This window comes from Anser anser, assembly GCF_964211835.1.
Source record: "Anser anser genome assembly, chromosome: 3".
Taxonomy (NCBI): domain Eukaryota; kingdom Metazoa; phylum Chordata; class Aves; order Anseriformes; family Anatidae; genus Anser; species Anser anser.
This window is the reverse complement of record NC_139722.1, coordinates 118249610-118273360: the sequence shown is the minus strand read 5'-3', so window position 1 is coordinate 118273360 and position 23751 is coordinate 118249610. Positions and strand designations below refer to the sequence as shown.

Below are 23751 nucleotides of genomic sequence, written 5' to 3'. Positions count from 1 at the left end.
CCTGCAGGTGCTCAAAAGATTCAGCTACTGAGCAGGGGGTTGCAGGGCCCACAGGTGCAAGCAGTATTTATTTCCAAGATAATCTTTAGAAGCCAGTGCCTTGTAATCATGTATGTTTGCTCAGGAAAACAGGCAGACAATGCTACAGGTTAAAGCATTATCACATTGACAAAAGGAGGTACCACCTACGCATTCATGAAGTTTGCTAGGAAAAGTCATGTTGTTTTTCAGAAGCACCGCATGAAGGACTTCACTGGGTCTGTTCGAGAACCTGGCAGCAATAAACCAGCTTAACAGAGCCAACATCTGAAGGCAATGAACAAGTAAATGAAATCCAGGAGCATTTTAGGCCATGCCTAAAGCAACCAAGCCCACCTCAAGGTCCTGCCCACCTATCGCTGAGTTTGCTGCCAGTGCCCTTCTAGCTGTACCAATGGCATGCTGAAACACCTGACACTGCAGTTGGAATGTGATAGCCTTATAAATCCACTCACTTCATACTTTGCTAGTAAGTTCTGTGCTATGCGCATTTGCTTCTGAGCAAGTGAAATATCTCCAAAGATAATATTTTATCTTAAAATGTTACACTGAAGTCTTATATCCATATAAGATCAGGATCCATGCTTTGTTTTGTTTCTTAAATGCATGCTGTTGTGTGCCCACAGCTCATGTGAAAAGCAGTAACAGGATTAATACAGTATTTTCAGTGCTATAGGAGAAACCCCAATATGAGAACCTTGTATGTCGTTAGGTGCTTATGTTTCTGCTTATACGTTGCCTTAACATAATGGTGGGTGGGTTGTTGTTGTTTATTTTGTAATTTATTATCCTCTCACCTTCAAATCTTCCTAGCTCTTACCGTATCTCACTACAAATCCCCAGATGCAGCAGAGCAGAGAGTGTTCCTCTAGAAGCCAATCTGTCTTTTTTTTTTCCCCCCAATAGTAATGCCACAGCAAACACCACTTTGACACAGACTGAGTACAAGTTATTTAACATCACCCATGGTAGAAGACGACAATGAACTATAAATGAATTTGATCCCTTCACACCTTCTTTCCTTTATCCTCCTCTGCACTGAAGCTAATACCCAGAGCTGCATGTAAAATCACTTGGCAGCTGAATGGCTCAAGCTGCCAAGTTTGGGAATTATTCTTTCCCATCTCGGCAACAGTAGCAGGAATACTATCATGTTTTCTGTCCGTTTCTGGCTATCCCACTGAGAATCACTGAATTCAGTTGTCTGTGGATGCTTGATGTGCTTCTAGCAGAGGGAAAAAAAAAATCTACTCCAACAGTTTTCCTGTAACTAGAAAAAAATAATATTGTCTTGCTACAGGTTAAATTTAAATGTTAATTAGAGCATATGAAAGACAACTGTCCTATGTTTTAATCCACATCAGCAGCCAAAAGACTGGGCAGGCTTTAAGCTCTGCTTCTGTAGCTGTGGAGACACTCAGCAAGATGTCATCCTTGTTTGCATCAAGGATACTTCTGAAACTGGATCCCAGTCTCATTTCTACCAAGTGCCATCAGTTTATATCTCAGAGAATTGTCTTAGAAAATAAGCATGCTGGACCGATTTTCTACAGCTCCACACGTTTCACTTTTTATGGCATTCACACCAGTTCTAGCCCTGCACTATACATGACTGAGTTACAAGTTAGAAGTTACACTTCATTTTAATTCCCACCCAGGGAAATTAAAGAGGAGGTCCCAGGGCTCGGTCAGTCACTGCAGTCAGGTGAGGGATGCCGACAGCTGCAAGCAAAAAGCAGAAGCTGGTTGAAGCTGCAGGGCTGAGAAGATGCTGCTGCCCTCCTCCCTCCACTCATCCTCCAAACCAAAGCCAAGCCTGCGGCACCCGAGCACAGAGCCTCCTAACGGTGCTCAATGGTACACACATCACAGACAGGAGGTTTGGCAGATGCAGTTCTAAAAGCCATTACTTGTGTGCTATAGGACATTCACAGCCATAGGCTAAATCCAGTTGAGAGCATGGAAAATCCTCTATTTCATTAAGCCATGAGGCAGCGCTGGGCAGAACGCGAGTCTGCTACCGTCGTCACTGCAGGATAGCAGTGAGAAGCACTACCCAAAAATGGTCATTTTATGGACAAGTGTAAATCCATTTGTTGTAGTGGAGTTTCTTAGAATTAGGCACTGCAAGGAACTAACAGAAATTATAAGAAATACCAAAGGAATTACTTCTTACCTATTAAAGTACTAGAAAGAAGCACAGAGTAACATTTTCCCCCAAATATTTACTTTTCACGCCTTTTTCCTCGGTTTCGGTTTTGTTTATTTTCATTCCAATGTAACAGATGAAATATTTTACTTTGCAGTGTAAACAATATATTAGATACATCAAATGCTGCACTAAGTGGGCCAAAACAACTTGGAGATACCATGCATTCTTCACTGCTACTATTATGATCTTCATATGACAGCACAATCTCGCAGATCAGAACGTAGTGCAGAGATTTCCCAGCTAGCTGGAGGGATAAAAGCAAACCTGAGTCTTCTCGTTACAGCACCCAAACAATTTGATTTAATCCTGACTGGACCATTCATTCCCAAGGGCTCAACTACAATATCACATACATCTCTATAATCTGTCTTCTACCTGTGTGGCAGCTAGACAGTTCATTCCAATAAATGCAGCTTTAATTGCATCTGTCAGATATAAAAAGCAATTTTCACAATAACAACCAATTACTCAAGTCAGCTTCTCACAGAGCAACTCTGATCTTAAATTTCTTGCCTTTGAAGCAACTGCATACCTAAGACTTATAAGCCCCTACCATTGATCTGAAAACAGAATTTCTTTAATCTAACAGGGCATTTAATAAGAATATCATTGACAAATTAATGTTAGTGTGACGGATGCTTTCCATGGCAAGTACACAATAAAGCTTTGTGTATACAAGATGCAGAATTCAAAGAGCATAAAATAGTTTTCAAGAATGATTTTACACTGCCCTTGCAGCTATAGTGTCAGTATAAAATTGAAAGGAAAAATGTCTTGACAAATCAGAATAAGATTGCATGTGTTTAGTGCACCTATAAGAGGTATCTAAAGTTGTCATCACAGTTGGCAACGTCTCAACTGCAATTCTAGATTAATGGTTAACATACTACTCACCTCTTGAGCTCTGTGGAATGGGAATTTCATTATGTATCTAAATGAGCAACACGCATCAGACAGTAGAAAGCAGAAAGACTGCAATCTTGTTCCTTTATCACATTGCTTTTCTGTGTTACAGAGACAACAGCACTAACTGGAATATGGATACCAGAGGGAAAAAAAGTGCACTGTGTCTGTAAATAAACAGGAACAGTTCAATATTTCTAATTAAGCAGAGATCAGAAATGCCATAAACTAACAGAATTGCCTTTGGCAGGAGCTTATTTAACCACATTTCAGAAGTGTTCTTGAAATTCATCTGATGATCACTTACTGCTAGTACCTTCTGAAATCTGTGGCATACCCAGCCTTCTAGACAAGAAGATTCATGCTGACATTACAAGAGATTGAAACTTTTAATTGAACAGCTCAGCTTTCCTTAATTGTATAACGCTCATTAATCGGCTGAGTTGGCTGACTGGCTCTGTTTTCTGTCATTTTAGCCAATGACAAACAGATAGAAAGGAAAAGTTGTAGTTCAGGCTATTGACATATTAACTCCTCAAGTCTTAAGACCTTACACACGCTACTTCAGCAAGAAGAATACATCTTAGACATACAAGAAGGCTAAGCAATTTGCATAATGTCATGAAATGATCTTTTAAGTTGTCAGCATCAGGAAGCAGAACAAGAGGAACAAATTTCAACATACAAAACCATTCATATACCATATGTCACATAATGTATGTCATGCAAGGAACGTTAAAACTGATATTAATTTTACCAGTCAAAGTCTGTGGATACAAACTCCTTTTTCCAGTGATGTCAACCCTTGCAAGTACAGAAATAACATTTTATTCTAGTTTAAGGACGGAGCTCCGCATGGCTCAGAAGCCTGCCACTTCTCAGAACAATGCCAATATAGAATGAACGTAATCAGACACTATTAGGAAGGATACTTGTGGGAGGCAAACCTAGCAGTACTGTGTGTGTGTCTTTGACTTCTTTCCTCCCAAATTTAGAAGCTAGCAGACAATCAACATAATTTGCATATCGACATAACTTACTGTTATGAATACCATAGGTGTGTATCAAGGCAAAGTACCCACAAAACAGTGACCCACATTCTTTTGAGCTGCTTTCACTAGAACAGGAAAGAACTAAATTATGGCTTAGAAGTGTCAGGCAGCCTGGGAAATGGATAGAAGAAAAAAAAAGTGTGAGAGATTATCTTTCTGAATATAAAGTGCTATACTTTAAGGCTTATTGAGATTAATCTGTCCCGCAAGTGAAAGAATAGATGTTAGAAACTTCAAACACCAACTGAAGCTCAGGTGTAGACTGGCCTACAGAGAGAGTATCTGTGACAGCTAGGAGACAAACTGGTAAATTAAGATGCAGTAATATCTTCCGTCCCCCTCAGATAGTCACTGAAATACTCCACATCTGTTCCTGATCATTCCTTTCTTTCTTCCATCTTGTCACCTAGACTGTGCGTGGGGAAAAAAAAATCTGGAAGCGATTGAAGGAATAACATTTTTAGTCCTGAATATTAGTGACAGAAGAGTTATTTTATTCTGTGAAAAGCATGCAACTACTAATTGAGAGGGAAGTGGAAGCACCCCAGCTTGTAATTACAAAACAGATTCCAACATCATTCTCCACGAGCATTTTGATGCTGCTGCTCTCACTGAGAACAGTTTGCAAACCACACAGTTTTTATGGTTAAAGAAGCATGGCCTTCCACCTCCTCTGAGGAGAAACATGGGTCTCCTTTCTGACCTAACCAGCATCTCACTTGGTACTTATTCCTGGCCCTCACAGTTTTCCAAAGAAAGCTCTCTTTCCTACCTGTTTCTCCTCACTTAAAGCACTCTAACAAGCACGACCACGCGGACCACATGAAATCACCCAACATAGCAGGGAATAGTGGAAGAGGTAGGTCCTGTCTGTTCTGGCCACGCCAAAGGTTGATGAAGGGTGACCCATAGAGAGCCAGGTAGCTCTGTATATTTTCCGCATAGAACAAGACCTTCTGGTCCTTTGAGCACGTCCAGAATCTGGAGATACTCAAGCAGCACACTGCTGATACACCGTGTGAAATCAGGCAGATGACTCGAGCACAGCCAGTGGCTTGCTGCCCAAATTAGGCAGCACAGGATTTTTATTAGCTTGGGATTTGTTTTTTTTTTTTTTTTGCTCAAAAAGCTTTGTCATAAATAAGATAGAATGGAAGTCTTGAAAGCAACTTACACAAAACCTTGAGGGTTTGATCTTCCCTTATTAAATCATTTATCTATACAAATATTATGTATATATTTATATAAATATTATATATTATATAAATAGATATCTTAATGAAAGTACAAGAAGTGTATTCCAAGTATTGACATTTCTTTGAAAGCACACATGAATGAAGATAAGCAAGATTCTGGTTGCTGACAAAAGAAATTGTTTATTTAAACTCTCATGGATCAACAAGTTATTTATTTCCTTAAAAGTTCTTCTAGAGTTAACATAATTACAATATCTTTAAGTTTAAGCAGAACTGGCATTTTAAAACAGTTGGCCTTAGCAATGGCATTTAAAATAATGTGGGAATAATTACTGACATTTACTGTGCTGTAGGGAGATCACACAGAAAAGGAGCGAGCAAGCATTTGAGCTATGCTGACACCCAATAGTTCAACAAGATTATTAGTGTCGGTACAAGGGTACATTAAATCTGGTGCTCCACATCCATTCCAAGTTTGTAGATACTCAAGAAGCACTTATCTTCCAGTAAATAAGAACTCAAACACTGTTGAAACTACTTGAGGATGCATATTATAAACTTGATTCTGGCACCGTTCAGGATTACAGACACAAATGATAGAGCATACTGCTCAGAGTACGAGTTTTGCAGGCCTTGCTATTTCTAGCCTGAACTATCAGAAGACTGAAAATACGCATGGCCAGCCTGTCAACAGAACAACAAGTTTTATGTTAAAGTAAACAATTATTTCTACCCTTTTGACTTGAAGAGTTGCTTTAATCCAAGTAAAACCTGTGCCATCAATGCTCTGGCTGTTTTTGAAAAGACCCGCTTAAGTTATTTATGTTTCCAAAATCCCCCTAAACTATAGAAGAGGAACAGCATTTTCTGCTGGTCAAAAAACAACAACAGCAACAAAAAAAAACCTAATTCTTGTGGATGTCAGGACTCTGTCACTACATTTTCCACCCTCATCTCTTAGGAAAAATGACACCAGCAGTGGCTGCCTTTTACAGTGATCATCCCAGACTCTGCTCTTTTGTTTACAAGCATTCTGCCTTTCTTGGCATCATCTTTTATGCTGTTCCAACTGTTTAAAAATACATAAATTAAAAAACTTTTTCTCCCCCCAGAAAATTCCTAGGCAGCCTATTGAATCCTCTAAAAATATGCCAGAAAGAATTCCCCATTCAGAACAGTACCTGAGGAGTTCCTGATCAAGTGCTCATCCCGCACACTGCAAAGAGAGGCAAGCATCTCAGGGGCAGGGACCATACCCTTGTGTCCTTCCCCTGCTAAGCACACTGTAAGTTTGCCACTCGGTGGGTATTTTGGTGCATGGAGCCAAATCCTTTTACTGCCTGAGAACTGATGCAAGTCTTCCAGGTCTCCAAAAAAAGCAGAGAAAAGTAGAACTTTGTCTGATTTGTGTGGCAGAGAGAACGAATTCTGTTACATGATTTTTACCTTAATTCGGCAGTGACATCTCCAGCAAATACTGCCAACGACTGTTTATTTGTAATGGCATTTTAAAATGTTAAGCATCTGAGACACTGCTCTCTGAAAGCAGGCACACACTTTTCAGACATGCTATCTGGAAGACAATCACTGAATTTTCAAGGTCCAATTATTTCAAAGTTCATTGTTTTGGAAAAAGGTTTTAGAAGACATTAGTGAGAGCAGAACTTTTCAAAGCTCATCAAAAGCCCCATAAAAGCCAAAACCTTCTCTTGCTCAGCACGGTGAAGATTAAAAGCAGCAAAATGCACTGCTCTGTGGACAGTGTGCTGCTTCTCCAGCACTTTTACACATATAAGACACACAAGGGTGGGATGACAAGAAGGTTCTTGGGAAAAGCTCTATAAATAAGAAAGTGGCAGCAGGACAGTGGGAAGGAGGAGGGCTTAACAGCATACTGACTTTTATGGCAATATCATACAGGGTTCTCAGCAAAAGCGACTTTATGCAAGGCTCACTGCCTTACTGCAAATCCCTCTTTCCACTGTTAAAAAAAGCCAACCACCAAATAGCCACAGTGCCCTGCTGCCACACACAAATGCAATCCCTACAAAACCAAGAGAACACCTTCTCGCTTCTTGCAGGGACTTGACAGCCCTCACAACACTCCAGGAGCCAAGGAGATGATTTTTTTTAATTCTGCAAAGGCCAGCCCTGGCCACAGAGCCAGCCTTTGGGGCATCTGGGTGCTTCCACCTCCAATCCCTCAGTGTCTGGGAGTGAAGACCAACGGAAATCACTGCTTGCAGAGCCCTACACAGCATCCTGGTGAAGAGACAGCCTCACCCCGTTGAAGTCTCTCCATAAGCATGCTTAGAAGGGTACTCAGGAAAGCAGAGCCGGTGGCTCTGAGCACTTGCGGTGTGCCAGCAGAGTTCCCCACCCCAGCACAGAGTGTGTTGGGGCCACTCCCAGTAGCTCCAGGGTTATTTCCCCCCTCCTCCATAAGCTGTCAGTCCAACATGCCCATCACATTGTCAGACATCCAACAAGCCCCAGTAGGCTCAGTGAGGCTAGCTGGAGGCAGAGCTCGGCTGGACAGCCGCACGTTGAAGGCGCAAGTGAAAAGCCTCATGCTGGCTCAGCCAAACTGATGAACTGATGAACTGTGATAAACACAAAGACGCCAAAACATATTCTTTAAATTAGCATGTCACGTTAACTTTTGGTTACTGGCTTAATGACAATACACCAGTTGGAAAATGAAATGTTTGGGACAGTAGTGAACACACTTTGATTTGCTGTTTTCCCTGGCAGCTATTGTTTATCTTTCAAGTATTTGCACATTGCACATTTCATAATAAATATCTGATTAATTGGAAAATAATCTCCATGTTTAGCTTGACTCAAGCTTGTCTTGTTTGTTTACACATCTACTTCTCTTTTAGCAAGTGCAACAAAGATTTCAAGAAAAAACTAACCATACACAGACATTTCCTTTGGAACTTTCCATCAACCTTGGCCAGGCCAAGTCTTGCTTTATTTATTGCATAACTTTTCTAGGAGGTAAATACGCACCATCCAGGAAATAACAGCAGAGTTGTTTTCTCCTGACGTGGAGAACGTGGATAAAACTATTGGGGAAGGCAATCTCTGAAGAAGTGAGTCTTCTGCTCTCCCAGCACAGTGTACTGCCTGGAGAAAGGTCCATGAGCATGCCATACGGATGTGTTTGACTCCCACAGCTTTTAAGCGCCTCTTCCTGAGCTCTAAAAGTGCTTGGCTCTATGTTTATGTACCCAAAAACAATCCTTTCCCATGGAATTTCACCAATTTTGTATGCCCTGGGAAATGAAGAACTGGAACACATTCAATACAAGCAAATACACGCAGTAAAACAAGCTGAGGACTCAAATGGCTGAAATTTCTAGAGATGATGCATAACAGAAGTCAACAGTAATTTGTTTACTGTTATTTTCTATGCAAAACACGATAGCATGCTTTATAATCAGAAATATATATTGAATCTAATGTAGAAGTTGACATGAGGGGAAAGGGAAGAGGCAAGTGTTGCATGAACTGGAAAAAACAGGTTTTCCTTGAAATTATACAGTTTGGGTAATGATTATATGGAAATGCTGGATGAGTTCTGAATTTTATCCTGAACACCATAACTACACCTTCCAAATAATTACTTCCTGAACTATTTTTTAGGTTGGCTTAAAAAAAAAAAAAAAACTCATCCCAAGCTGCCACTGGTTTCTAAATGTCTAGTAAGAAGTTTCATAATGGCCAACAACAACAAAAAACTATTTAGCTGGCAACTATTAAAGGCATGTTTTACATTCAGCTTAAGGCTTTAAGTATTAAACATATACTACTGACTGCTTTAAAAAAAAAAAAAGGATTATTTGCACTGCAGTGACACAAGATGCCCATTCACAGGTCAGGATCCCATTCTCCCAAGCACACAATTAGTTACCATCTAGGACTGCAATCGAGCAGGAGTACAGCACTGCGTTATTTGTCGTGCAGCCTGGAATATCACAGCCTGACAGAGCGGGGATCTTGGCCCATGTGCCAAGGTTACAGCCTGCCCTTTCTGGAGGAACTATTTCTTCACAGCAGAAAGGACTTTGGTTTAATATTTCATCTGAAGGACAGAATCCCTACTAAGGGATAGGCTCAATCCTATTTCTGCTCAGTAACGGTTTGCTATGAATTTCCAAGGACTGCATTTAAAACCTGGAATTTTACAGTATATGACACTGTACCAGAACACCAGCCTTGAGAATGAATGCAAAGGTGTCCTTATAAAACATGATTATGCTATGATTTCTAGTAAAAATACTCCAAAGTGTCTATATTAAATTCTTTGGCATCATAATATTAAATAAATTTTCTTCACTTCAATTGAGTATTTTCATGAAACTAAACAGTACAGCTTAGCATTGCCTAAATCTCAGGATCTGCCATGATAAAATAATGGAGTATCTCCACTGACTGACAATGAATTTAAAGCTGGGATCTTTGAAATGTTTTCTACTTAGTGAAGCAACTGCTAACATTAAAATAATACTCGAACAACTCAAAAGACTAAGGATTGGAATTTTGCTGCTCTAGCTCTTACAGATCCATCTACATATACTTTAATCTTTCAAAGAGAGGCAGTAGCATCCGCCACAAGAGCTGTATTCAGCAAATACCTTGAAAATCTAAGTTTCATTTGCTCGGCTGCAGCCAAGAAATTTCTCACTTTTGCACATCCAAGTTAAGAAAATACTTTGAATGGACCTTTTAGCTTCAAAAACACACAAAAAAAATCATACAACATCAAGGCTAGTAGGTACAATCTATGGAAGCTTTCAGTCACCATCATTTGTTGGGTTGAAGACAAACACCACAGGTTTCATATAAATCAGTCTCTTGCGAAGTAATACCATGAATTTGACAAGACACCAGGTTGTATTTCTGTCAGCCTTAATGACGTAAACCTATTTTCGTCACTTACTCCAGTCAATCACAAAGGAGAAAGTCAACTTCTCTATCCAATATTTCTACTTTTCTTCACTGAAAACGTGGACTGCAGCAATGGCCCAAATTTGCTAAGAATCTTTCAAAGTGAAACCAGTGCCTCCAAATACACAGAAACTACCACAAACAAGATCTTGCAGTGCAATCTATGACCTACATTTCAGGACATTGAGCTGAATTAGGATTTAGCCAGAGTGATTCTGTCTCAGACTGAAGTGAAAAGAAGGCAATCAAGATGCACCTCGTTCAACACTACTTCCCTCCAGCCCTTCATAGTTCAATTCATGGCTTTTCCCAGGCTTCAGTTTTAACCTCCCTACTCACTTAAACTAGCAGGTCATTCATCGTAAGAGTAAGTGAGCATACAAATTAATTTGTCACAGCATTTTATTCAGTCAGTACAGCAGGCTGCACCTTAAGCTCTGGAAGTTGTACCAGCTCCCAGAGAATCAGATGTTGGAAAGGCCGGCTGGAGATCGCCGAGTTCAGGCCCTGCTAAAACACAGCCAGCTCTTTTTCAAGAAAGCTGAAATAATTCCAAATATCAGACATCAAAGATATGAATGTGTTTTTTTTTTTTATTTGAAGGTCGGCTTTTTTGTTATTTCTCCAATGACAATACCAGAAAAGCTGCAATTACTGTATTTTCCTCTATAGCCATATGCTTATTTAAAAAATCCTGAGGGTTTATTGTTTTTTTGTTTGTTTGTTTTTTAATAAAAGTTACTAGTATATGTGCTACTCTGAGGACTCAGAAGGCATAATTCCAGCACACAATTTACCATCTCAATGCGACGACATTGAAGGGACTGTGGTACCCTATATGCAACCTTTTAACTTCACTTGCTGCAAACAAGGCTCACGCGATGGCAGGCTGTGCGTTTTGTGGTTTCACCAGTTCCATTTCTCTGGTCTCACAGTTAGCTAGTGCATGACCAATTCCGGCCAAACCTAACGAAGCTGGATGGAAGCCGAAAGACAGGTCCTCTCCTAAATGTTTACTGAAAATAATAATTTTGCGTGGCTGTCTAAGTCACTGAGAGAGAGGGTGCAGCGTGAATCCAACTCTCTGTAGCTGTAAGGGAGTTCAGCCTGAAGATCAACAATTCCACCAGCCCGAGGACCACCAACAGGCTTCTCAGTGGTTACTGCTAGCAAGAGCAGAGATCAACACTATGAAACCATCTGAGCCGCAGAGGAAGTTACAATAGCAATAATAACAAAGAAAGCACCAAGCTAAGTCATTCTGCTGTTTACAGGTTTTGTTTTCACACCTCTACAGAAGTTCAGTGTCCTGTAAGTACAAAACTTTTCAACAGGTCACAAGGGTTATAGACAATCAGCAACAAAAACACTCCAAGGGAAGTTGACATGCCTGGAAGTTTTGTTAGCACCTAATATCCTCTGTGCTAATAATTATTTCTAGTTACTTTAAAAGGCCAAGTTAATGATTACACTAGTAGTAACAGGTGGGGATTATACATAGCTGGCAAAAATCCTTTCCTTCACTACATTATGCCTTATTACTATTCACCTGCGGAAAGCGGAAGCCAAATGCCCTGGGGAGAAGATTCAGACACACAGCTCATGTTTATCCACATCGGTGTGATACAGCCAGAAAACACAACCAGCCAGACAAGACACACCCTCATGAAGACCTCAAAGCTTCAACAGGTTTCAGACTAACGCTGTTTTTTTCCCACTTTTATGAAGTGTATTTGTAGCCAGTCTTCAAGGGCATGAAGTAACTGTGCCCACACCAGACCATTTAACAACATCAGCTCCTGCAGCAGTCCAGCTGCATCTTCAGTGACACTGGAGAGTTACTTTGCACCAAGATCTCAGATGGGAGAGTCTGGCCTCACAGTCCCAGGAGCATATGATGCTCCCCAATCAGCCAGGAGACTGTAAGGCAAAGCCTTTCTTCTGCAAAAAATCAGTCCTTTTCCTAGGAGGAAAAAATGCTGTCTCCCACAAAATGCCACCAGGCAACAACTACCTTTAGCTTCTGAGAATGTCACCATTCTGTCAGAGGCTGCCTGGCAGCCCCCCATCCCTACTACAGAAGGACAACTGGCAAATTTCACCTAAGCACAGGAAGCTCAAAAGAGCCTAGCAAAAATACCGTTAGCGTAGAAAAAAAATCTACTAAGATTTAATATGTTGCACACCACATTGCTCACAAGACCTCCCCATTCCTCTATGTGCTGTATCATTAGGCAGAAGGACAGAAGTCCACTCTACTGCTTTGAGTTTCACAGGACGGTCCAAATTCTTCAGGCCAGCACTTGCTCTCCCACTCCAGGATTAGGCAGCAACAGGCGATGAGGAAATCGACATCAATATATGCTGTTTTAATTGACTTTTAAATTGTCAAGGAATTAAATGTTGCTGCCAGCAAGACAAATCCCAGAGATGTACCTGTCTCGTGGTGGCCAGCTGGAAGAGGCAGAAGTTGAGCTGACAGCTACAGCATCAGTCAACCCGAAGCCTTGCTCACAAGGCAGGGCTCTGCAGTTCTTCAGCAGTACCTCACAGCGTGCAATACATGAGTGACAGCTTAAAAGGGGGACAAGCCCATGTCCACATTACAAAACGCAGACACCATAAAACAAGAACGCTCCTGGTATACTACTCACTGAATTTTGTACCACAGACTTGGCAAAAGCCAGAAGCCCCTGAGCATGGCTCTCTTCCTTATTTTGTATAGCAGGCCAGACAAAGCTTAAAGGCCTGAAGACACAAACTTCTACCCCACTGCGTGCAGATGAAGGTGATATTCCAGACTTGTCACTCGTTACCTTCTACTCAGAAGGTCCCTTGCAAGGAAGGAATCTCTGGGCACAAATCTAAGACAATAGAAAGCAAGCTTGTCTCTGGAAACCAATTTATCTTCAAAGAACAAGCCCTAGCACTGTTTTTCTATTTTGACAGCATGCACAACATGAGCCCACTTAAAAATACTGCACGACTTTGAATTTTCAGAGGCACAGAAATTTATATTGCTTACTTAAAAAGAAAAAAAAGAAAAAGGAAAAAAGGGATTTTCTTCTCTATTTCAGTGAAAGACCTCTCCAATGCCCAGTTGGGTAACTGTAAAACCATACAGCTTCATCCTACTCTGAAGTTTAAAACCACAGAGTTTAGACTGACTACTTAGAAAATGGTCTAATTGAAAAAAGATCCTGGAGTTAAGACGAAATGGCTCTAAACTATCTCCCCATAGATTGCAAAGGGAGGTTTTGGTGGTTTTATTTTTTTATTTTTTTTTCATATTTGTACTTTAATGCTATATTCATTAGTTATTTGCCTCCCAATCTAGGGTTCAATTGCCAAAAGCTGTTTATCAGCAGCATAACGTTTGGAAGTGGATGCAAACCAGCAGTCTGCTCGTAGCTCTAAGATTGCTAAGTAACAGACAGCACTCCTCCATTCCCCTCCTCACCCCTGCCCTCAATCCTACACACCAGCACTTTGACTGAGCTCAGCAGTCCAGCACCGTGCCGCGTGTTACCGCACGACTCTGACACGATTCCAGCTTACCAAAGCTTCTCTTGTACAGCATTACTAAGCCTCCTGCTTTCTGCATAAAACAGAAAAAAACTAGAGGACGTAGAAGGCATTCAAGAAGAGGACAAGTCAAAACAACACTTAATGTAATAGGAAAAGGCTCATCTACATTCTGCAAGAGTATTTAATAACGCATATCATTTACTTCAGTGTCAGCATACGTCAGCTTGATAGAATACAAAGTTCACAACAGATCTCAGGTATTCCACAGGTATGTTCTTGTGAGTTGAGGAGGGGAACAAAAAGAAAGCTCACACGCAGGCCTATGTTTGTGGCACATTTACAACTCCAGCATATCCTTTAAGAAAATCTCTGGGGAAAAAAAAAAAAAAAAAAAAACCAACACATGACTTCTCTCTAAAATAAACAAAACAGGTAACTTGGTTAATCCACATTAGAATACGGCCTGAGTCTTCCAGCCAACCCAGGTTAGAATTACTGCATCTTCAACTCAACTGTTAAGTGCAAGGAAAAGTACAGAGGCAGAAGTTATACCAGAATATTTGTCTTCTGAAAAATCCAAGTAAGTTTGGATTTAAACCAGAATTGTTCATTCTGCCTTACATTACAGAAAGCAGATACTAACATCTACTCCTATTCCCCACAACAATAACTAAAATCAAATATGACATTCAAGACTTCCAAAAGCATTCCATTAAGCATGAGAAGGCCTGCCCATACCGAAAGTAATGAGCCTACGCAAGTTATCCTACTTTATTTTATATACAGCTACAGAACCAAGCATTAGAGACCCAAGCAGGATCTGATCAAATCTAGGGATTCCATCTGCTCCACAAATAATCCTAAAACAAGACCTGTGCTCAAGGAGGAGGAACTTCCCACATCCCTCACAAACAGGGCAGGTGGGAGCCTGGGCTGTAAGGAGCAGTCCCACCTCCTCTGCTACCCATCCATCTTGCTGGGGTACGCATCGCAGAAATTCCTGGGCCTCCTGGATTATAGGAGAGGTGACTGCAGTCTCGCTGCCACCACCATCGGGGCAAGCACTAGTCCTGCTGAGAAAGCCCATATATCTTTCCCAGCCGACTGCAGCCTGCCCCTTACACTGCCACTCTGCACTGACATGTCAGTTTTCCTTCTGTAACAAATATCAAAGCCCCAGCTGTGGCAAGTTGCATCCTTAGGCAGCAATCAGTTCACAGCATTAGCAGGATGCGGCCACAAACCAACTGGCAAGGCTCCCTCTGAGAGCTCTTTCCAACCTAGTGCATCTGACGGCAGGGGGCAATGACAGATGATAGCAAGTGATCATCTGCCACTGCCCGCGAGATCTGTACTCGCACACTGAATTATTGCTGCTGTAATCCCTGCATGTGAGCAGAAAGGAAAGAGAAAACGAAATGCTGAAGTGGACAACAACAACTGGCTGGCAATAAGTCCCTTGACTCCTAAATGGAGTCCTCCTGATGCCCACAGGTAATTCTATTCAGTCCGATCTTCATTCTGCTGAAATATCCAGGTTAAACTGAGTTTTGTCATTTCACAGATGTCACCGAGTCTCACAGCCTGGTACACTCCGTCTCCTTCCACACAGCCCCTTACACGTGGAGTGAGCTTCACAAATGTGAATACTTAAAAACTCATTGCCTAGCCAGAGAGATGGAAAATCTTCACCTCCACAGGTAAGAAGCACAGATGGGGGAGAAAGGGGCTCAGAGACCTGTGGCAGGAACTGACACTGCCTTTTGCAGCAGGCCACGAGGCAATCCTTTGCTCAAAGGATACAAAGCTTGCATCTACTAGACCCGCAATGGGCATAAACAGCCTTTTCAGTTCAAGTCTTCAACTTGAAACAATGCTGTTCTGTTTAGAATACGACTCCACAGCTCATAACACGCTTATTTGCATGTTCTCAGGCTAATTCTACAAATCATTAACAACATAATTAACGATATCAATATGAGCATTCACACCACCCAACAATCCATATTCCAAACATAAAGCCAAGCCAATTAAACAACATATCTAATGATGTTAGGATATTATCCTAGTGGAGCAGATTTTACAATTTCTGAAACAGTCCATTAAGATTATGTGTGAAGGGCTTTCAGTTCCCCCAAAGACCTTGCTCTTTCAGTTGTACCCATATAATTGGCATCTTTTTTAGTCTCTGGGGAATTTACTGTCAACTTGTAACACCCTCATAATTCAGAGGGATCGTCATGTCGGTGTCATCATCGTGTTGATTAAACTCAAATGCACAAAATCAATTCACAGCTGAAACACTAGATGCATTTTCACCAGTCTCGATACATAGATGCTAAAGCTCCAGGCTTCAAATCCCTCCTTCGAACAAAGCAGAGACTGGAGCATACATCTCTAGACTCTGAGGGATCTGCTATTGGTCAGTCACTCCTTTTATGCAACAGGAGAAATTAAACATGCTGTTCTCAGGCTAGGAAAAGGTTCACAGAAGAAAATCCGAAGAAGAGGGACCAGTCAGAGCCACCAGCTGAATGCTTTGTTTCCTTCTCACTTTCTCCGATCCCCTCCCCACACCCTGGCAGCAGGAGGTGCAACCCATCAGATTCCACCCCACTCCGTGTGGCACAGGTGAGGCTGAATGCCAGACCTCAGACCCACAGTTCCCCAAGGTAAATGCGACTCCAGATGTTGGCCAGCTGTGCTTGAGGGGCTGGCCTAAACCCACACAAAACTGTAACCGAGCTGTGAGCCGCAAGTGTCCAGCTCTTACAACACGGGACTGTTCTAGCAAGCTTGGACTAGAATTTCTGAAGTCTTTGAAATCCTCCGATGCCAACAATACCTGAAAGGGATCCACAGAGCACCCTTCTGTGTTACCTCTGATACCAAAGGGGTATTAGTTTGGCTCTGAGCAGAGATCATTACAGACCAGCACTTTTGACTTAATTTATTAGAATTACCACTTCTGTCTCTCATTGTTCTGATAATGTAATACCATAGCAACAAATGAGAAGCTCCAAATTATAAGCATGGCTCAGAAAGGAAGTGCATAGTTCCTGTATATACAAACTTTGATCTACTGCAGGACGGTCAACAGCATCTGTTACTCTAATATCCCACGTTATTAGAGCCATTTAGCTAAACAGATCACAAAAAGACTGTTCCATTAGCCATCTTCCTGGCATGAGTCCAGGGAAGTTGCAGAGTGGCCACGGCTGAGCACCAGCACAAACCTCAAGGACTTGGACGGACAGCTGTGACTAAACGCCCGCATTCGGCAGTGTTAGGAGGTTTACGTTGCTGTTTCCAGGCTCACATCTTTAGCTACAATATTATAGATGAGTTTGAGCACTCTAAAGAAGGTGACACAAACTGACGTCATTCAGAATTACGTTTGTAATTGCCAGTCCAACCACATGTGAGCCCGCTTCACATTTACCCTGCTCCGAAGGCAGTCCGTGAAGAGCCTTTTTAATGTAACTTGGGTGGATCAGAGCTGAGCAGCCCGTGCATTGTGGAGTCCATCTGGAAACCAGAGAGAAACGGCAAAAGTCGTCCTTCTGCACAGGCAGAATTTCTGCATGAGAAAAGAGGACATGTCCAGGAAACTCAGATACAAATCTAGACAGAGCTGTATACACAGATTTTATCGGTTCTGCATGAGGCAGAATTTGAGCCTGGAGCAGCAGTAAGAGGAGGAGGAAACACATAAGTTTTAGCCTGAATCCCAGCATGTTCTGCATGAAATGTCAGGTTTTAAACAGGACAAAAAAAAAAAAAAGAGAAGAAAAAAGCTTCACTCTGAGTTATGAAACGTCTCATGTTACTTCCCAACCGAGAGAAAAGCCCCTGTCAAGGAATTAAAAGATCTTGTTTCCACTACCAGCTTTGCAACAGGATTTCTGAAGAGGCTACACCAAACTTTTTCCTCACTGTAACTACAAAAGGGTAGATAATTCTCCCCTTACACAAAGGCTATGATGCCAGAACCATTTGTGTCATGAAATGTAGGGATGCTACGGAGATGAGTATAGACGCATATTTCAATCTGCAAGTCAGAGTGGCTGACTTGACCTCTGGCTTTTTGCATCTTAACCTGTACTCCCTTCCTCTGTACCTTTCTCTAACTACTTGACTTCAGTAAAAATACTGATTGCAACTTCAACATATGCATCTGCACGACAGGAACCTACATCTGCGTACGCAACATGCTGATATGCAAAAGATACTGGTATGAGTTGTCAGAGACAAGATACATCTGCAGTCAGCTCGCTGAAAACCTACTTCTGGCAGCAGCAAAGCAGCACCACTTTTCAAGCTGATTTTCCCCAGTTTAAATTATGCTGCGTGCAAGTCTAGTGAGAATTGCTCTTCGCCTCGTCCATTTAGTACGTATGACATCATTATGCTCAGAGCATTACTGCACCAACTCTGACAGGCTCTTCCCAGCAACTTTGGCTGGCAAAAACGGCCAGTTTTCTGTCTTCCAGTACATCTGCAAAAGGGTACGATACACAGAGATTTAGCTGTGATAAGTTTAGACTGCGACACTTTTGCTGATAACATTCTATTTCAATAAGCCAACTTACTCCACACACAACTAATTTCCAACTAACTCAAAGGCATAGGCTGCAGATGGGACGTACTTTTCACCTACAGAAAGCACACTAAGTTCCTCGCTGAATAGAGGTTTTACAGGGCTGTGACAAGTGCACATTTAAAACACAATTGTGAAAGCACATTACTTTGTTGTCAGGTACCAGTTACTTATTAGCCACCTCCCTGAATTAGGGGCAGTTGTATTATTCTCACTTACCGCATCGCTTTCCAGGCAGTGCTGTCAAAGTGCCACTGCCATATTATGGCAGCCTAGCTGGCAGAAGCACCTGGAGGCTTTAAAGATGCACCACCACACCATGGACTTGAGTGGCAAGGGAAACACCAGTTCAGGAAGTCCCAAATCGTACCTTCCTTTACAAGGGTGCTCTTCACAAACAACAAAGCCTGATGCTCTTCGCTACTTACCAAGCAAATGGGAGTTTAAAGCAGAAAGACAACATCCATTTTTATTATTATTTTTATAGGAACTACAGAATAAAGATATCTTTTGTAAAACTGCTTTGTTCTGAAAGCTCCCTTAAATACTGAATATTTATTTTTCCTGATCTCAAAGTTTAAACTGCCTAATTATTTAAATTTCTCTAATGGCACTCTGTTTTTTTCCATATTCCTAACTTTCAGGCATTAGTGCTCTATTTTATAGCACCTCTTATTAAATAAAGCTTTACACCTGACTGTCCTGACTAAGCCCAGAACAACTAGAATAACAGATAAAAACTTCCTTCAGAGTTTCATTACTGTTTTAATAGTAGCTTCAGTGAGTATCACTTAGTACCGGACAGCTACCCTGCTAATCAATATTTTTATTATTACTCTTGTTAAACAGCACTTACTGCTGTTTATCAATCAGAAATAATCAGCTCCCTGGGTAGTAAATCACCTGTCCAAATTATTCATAGCCCTCTTAAGTGAGACACATCATACAGGTAAATACATTACCATTTGCACAGCTTATTCAACGTACTGTTATCAGCAAGGCAGCATTCGCCTAGGTCAGCTGCAAGCCAGCTCTCAGTAAGCAGTACTTGAAATAGCTGGTGGCACAGCTGTGCTGTAGCAGCTAACAACCCACAGGCTTCTCCAATTTTAAGGCAGACTTCGCAGCCTGGAGCTGCCAGGGATGTAGCACACAGCCAGTTTGGGGTGCCTGTACAGGCTGCAGCCACAAAAGGCTCAGCAGAGCTCTGGAGGCACACTACGACCTGCCTTGAGAGCAGGGGGAGGCTCTGACAATCCCCAGCCCCCATATTGCATGGGATCTCTTTGGGGAGATAGCAGTGGGGTAAAATTCTGCTGGTCATATAGAACTGCAGCCTTGAAATAGCAATGTTGTACATGCCCCCAAAGATGACATTGCTATTGAGCTAACTGGACAGCACTGTGTTTAATGTGCCCCAGAGATTCAGGATTTAAATCCGTTCTCCAATGACAAACAATTCTCTTTGAAAAGAATACACACTGTTCCTCTTGCACAATGTAGAGCACATCTTGAATAAAGACATGTGCCAGTCTATAAAGCAGAATCAATCTCCACACTAGACATTCAGACCCTGGAAATCACTTTTCCTTGGAAATGAATGAAGACAAAAGCCTAAACCTTCTACATCACCTTCCTCCTAGCACTAGTGCAAGATGAATTGACGTCAGTAGAGCTACGATGTCACACACTACATAACAGAGATGAGAACATGCATCTATTACTGTCTGTCCTTCGCTCACGGAAGAAAGCAATGACGTCAGGAAGTCAGAATACACTGGAAAACTTGCCTCCATGGGAAGATTCATTAGAAGAAGTAATGAAGATGAATACTCATTTCCTCTCTGGTGAAGAGCCCTAACTCTGAAACGACAAAGAAGGAAGTTTGCGTGCTGACAGCACACGTACGCAAAACCAAGCCGGGGAAGGCACGGTCTCTTCATCAGATGCAGACACAGTCTCCCCTGTTTTGGTAGGGTTTGATATCCTCCAGAGCTAGCTCTGAATTTTAGTAGGAAGACCTCTGCCTGTTGAGAAGACGCAGCAGCACAAGACATCATGAAAAGGCCACAGACAAGAGACAATATACCACTTGCAGAGGCTGCCTACTGATTTTATAGGGTAACCCAGCAGAATATTTGGAGGAGAACGGTGCTATACAAACAACATCTGGGTAGTTAGAAAAGCCCAAAAATAATAGCCAGGCACACATAATGAACCTAAACCTCTTTTCATTTGTAGCCTGAGGTTGTTTCTGTGTCACCCCAGTACTGGGATATATAATAAAAGTTGTCATTAAAGCACAGACGATAGGACTGAAATACGATTCTCTGAGAAAGGATACTACAGAGGGTCTTCTGTCCATTCACACTAACCCCAAATCAAAAAGGAAGGCAGCGCCATACAACAGAGAACATTGTTATCCCTGTAAATGCAGGCCAGGCGCTTTGCCATTTCTGCTCTGTGTGATGCTAACTGCAGGCATGCAGAGCTGCTGTACAATACCACCAAGACTGCAGGAGTAAGCAAAAGGCAGGAGAGGAAAGCAAGGTCAAGCATACATTTTTAATGGCAAAAAGCCTGAAAGCAACTGAGGCAAGTATTAGTACAAAACTGCAAGCTATATGGACATTTGTTGCCAGTTACTTGGACACTCACACAGGAAGATCACATGTATGGAGACAGAACATTTTATTTAAAGTGCCCTGAAAATAATGCTCTATCTCCTAAAGAGCTTGGGGAAGAAAAAAAAAAAAAAAAAGCAAGCATATTGGGGATGGAAACAGCTAGGGTAGGAAGCATTAGAGAAGTGTCTGAGCTTGCACCACTACAGCCGAGCAGCAATGTGACAGGCACTCCGAGAGATCAGTTATCCTCCCTGCAATCAGGAAAGCTGATGTCCCAGAAGCCAATTTTCAAACTGTGCAAATAATAGGTCAGTCAGCAAAGCACATGCTGCAGAAATTCAGCCAAATGTACGTACAAACAGTGGACGTGAACACAAGAGACTGTTTTAATTAAGGAGGAGAAGTGAGACTGAGGACTAACTCTCTCATTTACCATGAGCACATGAGCATCTCCATCAGCAAGGCACGTGTGGTGTCGGAGGCCGGCAGCACCCTGTGCCATCTGCTGAGCAGGCAGTCGCAGGCAGTCCCTGCTGCAGCCTCCTGGTGGAAGACCTCTGATGGACAAAGTCAGGAGAGGGCAGACCGGGAGGCACAGCAGCCCATTGCCAAGTTAGGGCAAATCATGACTGAGAAGAGACGAGTGCCCAGGTCTCCCGACTCCCAGACAGTTCCTAAAAGCATGCATTGCTCTTAGTTAAGGCCAAGTGTCTACTGACACATTAAGCAGTACTATACCACAGGAGATGTGAATCAAATAACAGTTTTCCTATAAGTCACAGCATTTGAAAGCCTGACACGGATGCCCATTAAAGAAGCCACTTCAGTGTACAGCTAATATTCTTCTATGCCACAAATTGTCTTAGGACTGTTCTCAGTACCTGAGAATTTAAAAGTGCCAAAATTTGGATTTCAGAAGTCTGTGGACAGTCCAAAGTCATCCTCCTTTTTTGAAGTTCTTTGGGTTCCTCATTTCAGAAACTGTACCCTGGACCTACTGTGTAGATTAAACCCAAACCCTGTTTGCTATTCCTGCCTCCCTCACAATAATAAGGGAGATATTTAGCAGTGGGAAATGCTCATTAGAGATCTGTGTTTGATGTAGTACCATTTCCCTAATGGGCCTTGAACAATTTCCATGTTTTGAAAGTGGAGAGATTTCCTTTTAAAAATAAAATCAGCAGCCTGATGGGAAGTTGACCTCCATGAAATATTTCCTTCCATTATCACTTTCTGTGGCAATCCTCTACCAATTTCCTTGTCTTTTTTATTCCACTCACATACCAATATTTTTAGTGGTTGCAAAAACCCGTGAGCTGCAACTTCCAGCTGTTGCCAGGCTGACTGCCCTGCATGCCGGGAGTTATTTCTGTACTGCAGAGAAAGCACCAGCAAGCAGGTGAATTTTCCAGGATTGCCACTCTGGCCACTAACAGAGCCAGCAGCTCAATGTTTGAATGCTTTACCCTTAGCTGCTTCAAGGCAGCACTAGGGCCCTCAGCCTGAGAACTGCTGTTAGGGATTAGTTAAATTATCTACTGCCAAGCTGATTCTTGTGATGTTTCTCACACATCTGCATTGTCTGTGGAGGAAGAACTCACCTTTAAGATTTCAATTCCAATGTCTGCACTGCTGAGTCTACTGGTTACAATCATCCGTCTTAGCAAGCAGCTGCATTCTTGAAGAACTTCTCTTCCATTTCTCATTAAAAATGTGGCAAACACAAATATTGGCATCCAAAGTTGTAAGTAATTTTCTTATCCAAAGTTTGCAGCCTGTTCAAGAAATAACATCCCTGTTCTTGAGCTCCTACTGCCCCTACAACAGCTCCCAACATTACACCTCAAATTCATCAACCAAGAAGATGCAAAACCCAGGCAGAGGCCCAGGTATTTGCTGTGCCACCACTATTTTTTACTAACTTCTTCAGCTTCACTCAGATTTCTAGTTTTGGAAACCTCACATTACAACTCCTTGTCCCAGAGGAGTCCTCATCCAGATTCCCAAAGAAAACTACCCTGTGTCACCTCTTCCAGCATGTGTCATCTTTGTTCTGAAAATGGGATTTCAACCAGCTCCACCTAATTGTACTGGAAGACTAGCCTGGCTTCCTCAGTACCTGAGCCACCTTCAAACATAAAAGACGCCTCATTCCCTAAATTTCCAACTGAACTACAGTGAGTTACTCCTGCCCTGAAAAATCAGAAGCAACCCACACATTCAATAAATGGATAAAGGAACAGTGCCATATGGGCTCAGCCTCAAACGGTGCCATTCATGGCAATTTAACTTGTCCTTCAGTAGAAGAGGATTATAATCCAGTACCACAAGGGTCCTATTGATAAGAAGCTTTCTCAGCTGTAGCATTATTTCTGTGCATGCCGGTTTTACACTAGAGAATGGACAGATGTAGATTATACATCATATTTTTACAGAAGTCTATGGAGAAGCACCACAAGTACTAGAGCACTGAGAACATGAGCCATTTAATACAGAACTTGCTACTAGTACAACAAACCAAACACTCCTCAAAGACTTAAATATACAGGTCTTATTCAGTACCTGGTAAAATGCCAGTGTGGCACAGGGATCTAAGTTCTTCCAGCTCCTATGTTTTGCAGCTAAATCAAAGGCAAGT

General features: G+C 41.9%; 1 protein-coding gene across 8 annotated transcripts in view; it reads right to left on the bottom strand.

The window, feature by feature from the left end:
- Positions 1–23751, bottom strand: part of PLCB1 (phospholipase C beta 1) — a 415451-nt gene that overhangs the window by 341484 nt on the left and 50216 nt on the right. Inside the window, exon 1 of one of the 8 annotated variants that reach the window (XM_083828907.1) lies at positions 19449–19467. The exons of the other annotated variants lie outside the window; for them this stretch is intronic. Coding sequence (XP_083685033.1) covers positions 19449–19451 — 3 coding nt within the window. The 5' untranslated portion in view covers positions 19452–19467. Of the gene's footprint in view, positions 1–19448; positions 19468–23751 lie in introns of those variants that run through there. 8 annotated transcript variants of the gene reach the window in all.